The 10,823-nt window shown below is 40.3% G+C and overlaps 1 protein-coding gene across 1 annotated transcript; it reads right to left on the minus strand.

The window, feature by feature from the left end:
- Positions 1 to 328: 328 nt before the first annotated feature.
- Positions 329 to 4,079, minus strand: h3f3c (H3 histone, family 3C). The gene is made up of 4 exons (XM_078265925.1): positions 3,952 to 4,079; positions 2,678 to 2,821; positions 1,892 to 2,045; positions 329 to 1,741 (listed from the first exon to the last, which is right to left on the minus strand). Exons 2-4 carry the CDS (start codon positions 2,803 to 2,805, stop codon positions 1,613 to 1,615), a joined length of 411 nt encoding a protein of 136 aa, XP_078122051.1. The 5' UTR covers positions 2,806 to 2,821; positions 3,952 to 4,079; the 3' UTR covers positions 329 to 1,612.
- Between the last annotated feature and the right edge of the window lie 6,744 nt (positions 4,080 to 10,823).

The following is a 10,823-nucleotide window of genomic DNA, read 5'->3' on the forward strand; positions in this document are numbered from 1 at the left end:
GCCAGTGGTTTAGACATTAATGGCTGTGTGTTGAGTTATTTTGAGGGGACAGCACATTTACACTGTTATACAAGCTGTACACTTAATACTTTACACTGTAGCAAAGTGTAATTTCTTCAGTGTTGTCCCATTAAAAGATATAATGAAATATTTACTAAAATGTGAGGGGTGTACTCACTTTTGTGAGATACTGTGTATATATATATATATATATATATATTTTATATCACTGGATTATAATTAGTGATGCATTCATGTGTCCAACCTCTTTTGGATAGCCACTAACACATTATCAGTGACTCGCAAAATAAACCCCAACTAGCATCAGTTTGTTTTAACACCTATTTATTACCACCATAATATGAGAAATTTGGAAAATACAAAGATCAGTTTATTTATACGTCTGAAAATCTCGAGGAATAAGAAAAATATAAAATAAAACAAATATGAGGTTATATTGTGTATCACAAATATTGAGAAAGGGACAGATTACACGTTCAGATCTACAGAGAGCAGGAGACACACAGACCCTTAACATGCAGAGTCTAACCTTCACTATAATGCCAATTCCTACTGTTGTGACAAGTCTAAAGCCTATCTGTGGAGAGAGAGAGAAAGAGAGAGAGAGAGAGACAGAGAGAGAGAGGTGTGATGACTGATACAAGGATACAGTGAACAATTGAATAGAGGAGGAGATGGTAAACCATCGCCCCCGTGTGGCTGCCATTAGAATAGAAGTTGCCTTGGAAAACAGAGAAGCCCTTCCTGATTTTCTATTGCAAATCAGATCCCTGTAAAATAGAAACAACTGATAACCATGTTGACAATATTAATTGCTTTTTTTTACTCTGAATTTGATCATTCTGTAAGTGGTAAAGAGAAGAGATGCTCACCCATGATTAAATGCGTAAAAAAAAATAGACACCATATCCACAACGATAATCAATATTCTTAAGCAACCAAAAAAATTCTCGTTTGTTGAGTACAAGTGTTTTGAAAGATCAGAGCTCACACATCCACGCAGACAGACCAACACAGACCGCCATCCACTCCCAGTGCAGGTTACAGAGGTGAAGAGGTGGTGTGAAAAGGTAGAGCGAGCCGTCTGGCTGCAGAGCGAGCAGGGAGCTGGACTGTTGAGTGACGGACTGGGCTGGAGGGGAGGAGGGGGTTCAGATGGGGCCGAGGCCTCAGGACTAGCTTTAATAGCACCCTGCTGTGGAAGTTGCAGCTCCCCTTAAGCAGACTAGCCCCTCGGCCACGTCCCTCTGCTTCAGCTCTGTTTGCCACACTAACCACAGTGACGCTTGTTGGGAGTATGTGTGCACATGTGCGTCTGATCTGCAAAACCTTTTACATGCACAAAAAAAACGGTACCCTAAAAACATTTGGTGAAGACAAAAAAAAAAAAAACTATGAGAGACCAGCCTTTAACATTTCTATCTCTTCATAATCAGGATTACTCTAAAGTCTACTGAGAAGCTGGGCAGGCAGGGGAGGGAGAGTGACAGGGTAAGGGTGGAGGTCGGTGGGTGGGTGGGATAGAATAAGGGAGTGAGGGCCGGGACAGGTCAAGAAAAACAGGACAGAGGTGAAACATTCGGGAGGCCGTCTAAGCGCGTTCTCCACGGATGCGGCGTGCCAGCTGGATGTCTTTGGGCATGATGGTGACACGCTTGGCATGGATGGCACACAGGTTGGTGTCCTCGAATAGACCCACCAGGTACGCCTCACTGGCCTCCTGCAGGCAGAGGGAGGGACAGCACATATTAGCAGGAGAAGTAGACCAGTTTTACCATTTGGAATTCATACTGATGTAGCTTTATCAATATATCACACACACAGACACACACAGAGACACACAGAGAGACACACACACACACACACACACCTGCAGGGCTCCAATGGCGGCACTCTGGAAGCGCAGGTCGGTCTTGAAGTCCTGAGCGATCTCCCTCACCAGGCGCTGGAAGGGCAGCTTACGGATCAGCAGCTCAGTGGACTTCTGGTACCGACGGATCTCTCTCAGAGCCACGGTGCCAGGCCTGAAACACACGACAAAGCTCTTACCTGCAACATGCTCAAAGGGATCCTCTGAACAAATAATGCCTCTCTGTGACGCTTAGTTCTGTCACTTTTAAAAAAAAATGCCCCCATAGCTTTTAACTCAACCTACACACCTTAACAACCTACTGAAGGATGTGATTGGATCATTAAGTTTTAATGCTGCCAATGTACAAGCGTGTCACTTTGTGCAACCAAGAGGCTTTAGTAAATAAAAGTGACAAAACATATTCACACATACGATTTTTTCAACTCCAACATTTACAGTTCCCCGTGGGTGAGTTGTGAGCAAACAACGAAGGTGAAGCTTGTGGGCTGCAACAGGACTCTTCGGTGCCTTCAGGTACACTTGTTCAACTAATGGTGCATTCAATTGCGCCACTTAAAAAAGAAAAACTCTAAGAAACTGTTGATAAATTTGTTTGATTGAATGTCTGCTCATTCAGTTAGTGATGACAAACATTAGCATCGGTATCGACATTGGCCAAATGAAAATTCCACACATTGGTATCGGTTGAGAAATTTGCAATCTGTGCATCCCTAATACAGATGGTTTCAATGATGTTATGATTTGTCAAAGAAATGGCTGTTTGTAAGGAAATCCGGGTGTTACCTGTAACGATGGGGCTTCTTGACGCCTCCAGTAGAGGGGGCACTCTTGCGAGCAGCCTTGGTGGCCAGCTGCTTACGAGGAGCCTTTCCTCCAGTGGACTTACGAGCAGTCTGCTTGGTACGAGCCATTACGATGAAGAGTCACCTGAAGGGAATATCAAAAATAAAACAGCATGCCTTGCCGTGTTTAAGAGCTGCTGTTTTGTACATGCTGTTGACAATAATAATGTTAATGTTAAATACACTGGTGGTTTATTCATACATTTCTACTCAGTTCATTGTGGGGTTTAAATATCAGTGTTATCATGGGCCCTCTGGACAAATGTTCCTTCGAAGTCGACAGTGAAAATGTATAACACAATAATAACTGTGCTAACTATTTAGCCTGAACACATATGTTCTGAGCCCTGAAACTGACAAAAGCAGTAAAAGATTATCAGTGAAGTCAAAAATATAACGGAATACTGACTCAATCATAATACAGCAACGTTTTAGTGATGCATGATACTGAATGTAGATTTAGAGAATTGTGTTTGCGGTTTATTTATTGTCACTATTTCACACAAGCATATGCATAAGGGTCGGTCAAGCATAATCTCATTTTTAAGTTTTTTCTGCACTCAACATGACAATACTTTTATTTTCCCACATCTAGTTCAAAGTCAGTCATATTGGGCCGCTTGGGAAAACTTTTCCCCCTGGCAGCTGCACAGACACAACGTCCTGAGCCAATCCAGACACACTCATCATTCTGAAATTCACCAATCCGCCGTGTCTGTGTCGCATTTTAGGGCCAATGATGATTCACTCTGCTGCGCTTTAGGGCGGGACGAGCAGCCTTAACTCCGCCTCATTCCGCAAGATTATGGCCGCAGACCCAATTTATGAACCTACCAAAATACAGGCAATGAGCGAGACGTAAACTTTGATATTTTTCCTCAAAAAACAAACAACATGTGCACAAAAGACTACCAACAAAACGTAGGAGACAAGTGTAGCTATCAAATAAGCGGCAAGCCGCGTGAAGCGACGGTATATTAAAGCGAAACCGCGAAGTAGAAATCGGATATGAAAGTGGAGCAGCTCTTTCGGCAGTGGAAGTACTGAGCCGTTTTTCTCTCTGCCTGAGCATCGCGGCGGCTGCTTTTTCTCCTCTCTACAGCGGCGAAATAACACGCTATTTCAGTACAAAAACAACTTTATCTGTCTCATTTTATTAACAAAACGATGAATAGTATTCTATGATTTAAAAAGTATGACAGAAATTTAACTTACCAAGGGTGAATTCAGCGCTTTTTCTCCGCAAGGATACAAGTGAGTTGTGGTTGTCTGGCAGTGTCAGATATTTACTATCACTCACACAATGGAAGCACAGAGAGCAGGAGCAAAATGGCGGCCGTGTCAATCATCTGTCTCCCACAATGCAACTGCCAACATTTGTAAACATTGTAACTTTATTTCCTCAACTGAAACTTTTTGTTCCAAACATTGTTAGTTTTGAATACAATGCGACAACGCCGTAATAATGGAACATAACAGATATTATTATGTAATTATTTTATGTTAGGCATAACATAATTTGTTCACCGATTTATTGTACAATACAAAATAAATAACAAAAAGGGGAACACAAATTAATGTTGAGAAATCAGTCACAAGATATGGGCATATGCTCTATTTTGAATTGATAGTTACCTATTTTTTACTTGCCTCATTTTTCTGTACGGGGTTGTAATAAAAGGAGAACGGGTCTACTTTCCTTTTAAACCCTTGTGTTATCTTCCCGTCAACCTTGAAACGTCAAACCTTTTTTCAACGTTTTTGACGCCTTTTTTTCACAGTTTGTTTTCGCTTTTTCCAACGTTTTAAATTGTTCAATTTTTCTTTTACACATTTTCAGCGCTTATTTCTACGTCCCATATTTTCTGATATTAAACAAAAATTGAAAACGGGTCAATTTGACCCGAAGTCAACACAAGGGTTGCTTATTGAACTAAATTACTTACTACATTGTTACTTGCCTTATTAGATTTTTTTTTAATTAAATTTAGTTTAAATAAAAATGTATTTATTTGCTTTAAAAAAAAAAGAAGGAATCTAGTACAGTAGGATTCATTAATACATATGTGCTAAAATCTATTTTCATGATCTACGGATCCCAATTTGTTGCTTGGAAGTATTGTTCAGGGTCTGCTGTCATGCAAATATATCAGAATTACCAACTGATTAACCCTTGTGTTGTCCTTCGGGTCACCGGGACCGTCCAGTTTATTTGACGTGGGAGGAGGGAGGAGGGGACCCAGAAGCTCAACGCCAGGCCAATACAAAACGTCAAATAAACGTATAGTTAACCATTGTGTTGTCAAAACACAAGGGTTAAGATAAAATGAACAAGTTAGTGTAGAAAACTATCCACAAAATCTAAGGCTATCCTTTGTAGAGATGAAAACTGGATCTCTGTATCAACATCATTACTTGAGTTAATGGTTGTATTCCTCAGTATCACAAGTTCTGATCAGTGGTGGAATGTAACTAAGTTTAGCTAGCTAAAATTACGACTGGTGCATGGTTCACATTCAAGGCTAACGTTACCTAAGGAAAGGCTTAATGTAACGTTAGCTAACGCCAGACACACTTTGATAAGGCACATAAACGGCAAATGCTAACGTTATCCCTGCTGACATTTTAAAATTGTGAAACGTATGCAAGTGTTATCTTAACTCGTGTCCAGTTGATATCTCGTGAGGAAACTGCATGTAAATAAAAACAAAATTATTACTTTACCTTAAAGGTCTAATATGTAATATATCTACTGTAATAAATCCAAAAATGACCCAAATGTCATCAGATATCAAGGAAACATGCTAAGTTGAAATACTATCTTTTCAGATATCATTGCTAATGTCAGTATTTTCTCCTTTTGAAATTTCCGTTCCGTGACGGAATGTCTGTTTGTGTTTTGGCCTGTTTGTTGTTATCAACTGCCCAGTTTGACAGCCAGGCCAGGTTGCCAGATATACTTGTAAAAACATAAACCCAGCACGCTACAGCTGTAACGTTAATACAGCCATGAAAGCAGCACACAAACGAACAGGATCAACGGAGATAGATTCTACATGACATTAAAAAAAAAACGGCATGATTCTAACAGTTGCGTGACCAGAGAAGTAACAAACCCCGGGTAAATATTGGAGATGTATTTGAAAGATGGAGACAGCTTAGAGCCCAAAAGGACGCAGAGTTGGCTAATTTCCTCCTGAACAGGTAAGCATTAGCTTCAGGCTAATTTATCACAGCTGAGGGACGGGCATTTTATGTAATTTAAACATTAGTGTACTCACATTGAATTATATAGCTAGAGTACCTGAGTTGGTTACTCGCAAAAACAATTGAGACACAGCCAGTAAAGTGATCCCGACTGGTCCTGGCTAACGCCGCCATGCTAACCCTGCTAACTGTTAACGTTACCGGAGGACCAGGCAAGCAATCCATGGCTGTTTACAACATGTACAATGATGAGTTATTTTAAGCCAAGAGAGGGAAGCTGTGAATCGGGAAGAGAGGACCGTGAGTTTGCAGTGTGTTTAGCAATTGTTGCCGTAATTCTAAGCCAATAAAGTGTGTTCAGTCGGGTGGAATAGACTGCGGGGAATTGGGAAAAACAGTAAAAACTTCCCCAAATTTCTGAATTGCTAATTTTCATAACATTCACTGAGCCTCGCCTAAAACAGTTTGGAGCTTGTATTGGATGACTCCAACGTTTTTAAAGTGGATTAACAGCCTTTTATTAAAGGCCTACTCCTTCAGTTTTGAAATGAAATCACAGATAATTTCTCAAATAAGCATAATGTTGCAGATGTCCATACTGTTTGTCAGTAGGCATGACTTTCATAGGAGGGGACACACTTTAAATGGGCAGCCGGTAGTGATGGCAGTCTGACACTGAAGCTTCGGTACCATTTGAACTACTGCTCCGAAGGTTGCTTTGCAACTGGCACCGCCCAGAGCCATGTCTTTCTCTATCACTCTGGCACCGCCTCGTTCCGAGTCTGAATTGTAGCACACTCAAAGTATAATAACTTTAACGCACGACATTGCGTTTGGTTCGTAGTAGCCTCTACAGTGACAAGCATTAGTTTGTTTGTATCGATTTATTTTCCTTAACCTACTATGGAAGCATCTAGGAAGAGAGGTCGTTCTGACGTGGGAAAACTTTATTCTGATCGCTCCTGATAAGGTATGTAATGCTATGGATAAAATCGTCAGCCGGCGTCATCCGTTCCCTCTGAACGAGTTGTCTCTAAATGTGGAGAGGTTGTGAGCAGAAAAAGAAACAGGCTCAGTCCAAAAAGTGTGGAAAAAATAAATGTTCCTTAATAAAAATCTTTGAGTGTTCCCTATCCCACATTACCCCCCTCCCATAGTTACACAAGCACACCCAACTTGTGCCATATGTTCCCAGCAAATCCTCTGTTTCCCAAGCACTTTCTCCCCAATAACACAATACACAAATTCATTAATCTTTATTTGTCAAAAGAATGATAGCCCATTCTTAGTGTGTGTGTGTGTGTGTGTGTGTGTGTGTGTGTCACTAGTCTAAAAGCCTCCTGTCCACTATCTTGCCGGGATAATTTAGATGCAGCCTCAGCACTTCACCAGTCAAGGTCGCTGTTACTGAAGCTTCGAGTAATGAACCCATTTTCAAAAGAATTCTTCTAAGTGGTTCAGTGCTTCACCAAAGCTTCATTTGCCCATCACTACTCTTCTCCCTAGTTTCATTGGTTTGTTTATAGAGTTTGGTTTATCTACATGCTTTGCTTGCACGGTTCACTCACGCACACACACATGATCCCTCATGCACACTTACACCACTGACAATACTGACAACCACACTCCACACCTTGATAACCCTTTTTATTTGGTCTAAATCGGTTTGATTTGAGATAATTGAGACCATTTTTTGGTTAAACTTTATCATGGTGTCTCCTTTGTCGCATGCCTTGAGCCGGTTTGTGACAATGTGTATCTCTTTGTTAGTCATTATATTCTTGTTATCTGTGCAGTCACCCAAACGTACCCACGTACTTTGTCCACTGAAACTGTTAGAAAGTATAAAAGATTGTTTCTCATATTTTTCACAGATACTTGACATTAAACAGGATGACATTATGTCAAGTTGTCATGACAAAGACATCCCAAACTATGTCAACTTGTCATGACAAAAACCTAATGACACTTAATGACAGAAGTCCTAAACGTTTGTGACTTGTTTATAACGTTTATGACACGTTCATGACAGTGTCACATCATAGTTATGACAGTGTCATGTCACGATTATGTCAATACCTTCAAGTGTTAGTGTTTTTTTTATGTAAATGTGGCGCCAGGTTTTGAGGTTAATATGTTAGTTTTTTCCAATTGTTAACACACTAAAATGACCTGCATACCACAATTATTTTAACTGACAGCCACACAGAGAGCAAAAACTCTTCTCAAGTCTCCAAAAATCTATACACATTTTCTGCTTTACACACATTTTGCAATTCAAAATGGCACTTTTTAAATGCACTGAACACGGTTCTCTGCATAAGACATAAAGTCACGTTGCCATTTCAAAACACTGCCATTCAAAATGACACTACATGAGCTCATTGGCTAATATATGTGTCACCTAGCCAAACACTACGATGCCTCTTTTTTTTCTTCTTTCTTCTGCACATTTTTTTCTGCAAAGTTTTCTTTTTCAGTTTACTGTTTTTTGTGAGCATATTTTTGTTCAGTCCAATGTAAATATATCTGCTGTGCATATGTTGCACTGACTTGTTTGGTGAAAAATAAAATAAATAAATGTTTCAACAGCATGTGTGTGTATCTGCAAATATTTCTGTCCATGTGAACAATCTGAAGAATTTTCTACAGTTTGAACTATTTTAGTATTATGGCAAAGCATACTAAAAATGAGAGTGCTTTTCATTATGCTCAACAGTGTGTAGTTGGTTAGACAAAAATCTGATAATATGAATGAAGTGTGTGCCATTTGGTGCAAAAGTTTGATTTTGATAATGCTATATGTAGTTCTGGTTGCAGGATATATGAGGTATTTAGCAGTTTGGGTGTGTGGTTTTGTGAATTGTGTTAAGTATTACGATAAAACCAGATCGACCAGAGATATGTCTTGTTTTATATCTCTCTCTCTCTCTCACACATACACTCTCTCTCTCTGTCTCTCTCTCTCTCTCTCTCTCACACATACACTCTCTCTCTCTGTCTCTCTCTCTCTCTCACACATACACACTCTCTCTCTCTCTCTCTCTCTCACACACACTCTCTCTCTCTCTCTCTCTCTCTCTCTCTCTCTCTCCCGGTTGCACACCTGAGCGTAATTAGTGCTCAGGTAGAGTGGCCGAGGTGATAAGAAGGCAGAGAGTGAAGGGACAGATGCACATGGAGAGTATATCAGCAGCACACTATCGCCGTGTTTCTCCACAAGCAGGTTTGTGTTTCCCAACCTCCATGCACACTTATGCCCCGTTCTATTTACCTCGCAACTCGGTTTTAACGAGGTCAAAGTCGTAAACACGCCCCCTGACCTCGGATTTACGAGCTCGGAACTCGTACAACCTCGTAGTAGCCCGAGTTCAAAATCCAACATGGCTGCCCCCTGTATCAACAGTTGCAGTAACATAAAGTTATAAGCACTTCTGTCTTATTTGTGTCACGTTCACACAGGCATGTTCAACTTCGATCTGTGGACATGTTACGCTGTTTGCATGCACAAAAAACGGCATAATGCGTTGTTATCAACTTGTATTGCTAACAATAGCTAACCGGACTAGAGCTAATGAAAACAATGAAAATCCGACGTCATTCCCAGCTCCGGCTTCCGAGTCCCGAGGTAAATAGAACGCGGCATTAGGTGCTGTAGCTTTGTGATTTTTAGTTTATTGTGTTAGGGGCCATCCACACGGAAACACTTTTTGGTGTAAACGCACAAACGAATCTTGTAAACGCACTGCCTGAAAACGCACTTTTTGAAACCTGGTCCCAGGGTAAAAACATTTGGAAACGGCGCCCTTGTGACTTCGTCTGGACGGCGAAGCCGCATACTTGCGTATCGATGATGTCATCCCCAAGACCCTCGAGCTCTAGCCTTCAACCTCTTACCCCGCACCAACTAGTGCACTCACGTTAACTGGCCACTGACACGACTGCGGTCAAGCTAACCATAGCCCATCTCCATGGTCAAACTTCATCTAAATACTTTGTCTCTTCTCCCTGACACTTCCCTCTGCTCTGCCAACTAGCTAGCTAATCTGTCTGCTTATCAACTCAGTGAACGGATTACAGTAACTTTTACCACCGTTTAAAGAGCACCGCAAGAAAAACATGTAGATTATCAAAAAGACATTGGATCATAGATGTTCGTTTCTGACTGCTGAGAGCTAGAGCTTAGCAGAGCTAACGTTAGCGAGCTATCCTTTTCCCAGAATTGTGTCCACAGACAGAATTGCAAAATAAAAAGCAATCCAACAGCACATTATACAATGTAAACAAAGACACGTTTTCTTGCTGCAGCCTGCTTTAAAATAAGAAGTCAAACATCTTACCTCACTAAAATCAGACTAACATTACAGGTATAAGGTAACATTGAATCTTGGCAGTGGCACACAGAAACCGAGTTAGAGTGTGTGCAACATAAACATTAATGTAACAGCAGGCTAACATGAATCCAGAATATAGTCAGTTACTGAAAGGTAACATTTCACTTCACTGTATAGCCTATAGCCTACACTGGGAAAAAAAATCATAAAAAAACGGTAAAAAGTCTGGCAGCAAAGTTAAAGATAAAAATAAATCTTGTTATAAAACATTTCTAGAATGTTAAACAAATGTATAAATCTTTATCGAAACTAAGAGATATTACAGAAATACCTTAAAATTACATAATTTAAATGAAAACTGCTGTTTTCATATGGTTTTCTTTGGTAAATTCACAAGATTATCCAATCCATCCGCAAGAACTCCCTGTCAAAGTACAGATTTCTGGATGTAAAACACAAAAATTATGTGAAATTACTTTCCAATACCCTTCTTTAGGTGTTTATTTTATGATTATCCAATCTATTTACGGTAAATTCCTGTTTAAT

The sequence above is a fragment of the Sander vitreus genome, chromosome 13 (assembly GCF_031162955.1).
Source record: "Sander vitreus isolate 19-12246 chromosome 13, sanVit1, whole genome shotgun sequence".
NCBI lineage: Eukaryota > Metazoa > Chordata > Actinopteri > Perciformes > Percidae > Sander > Sander vitreus.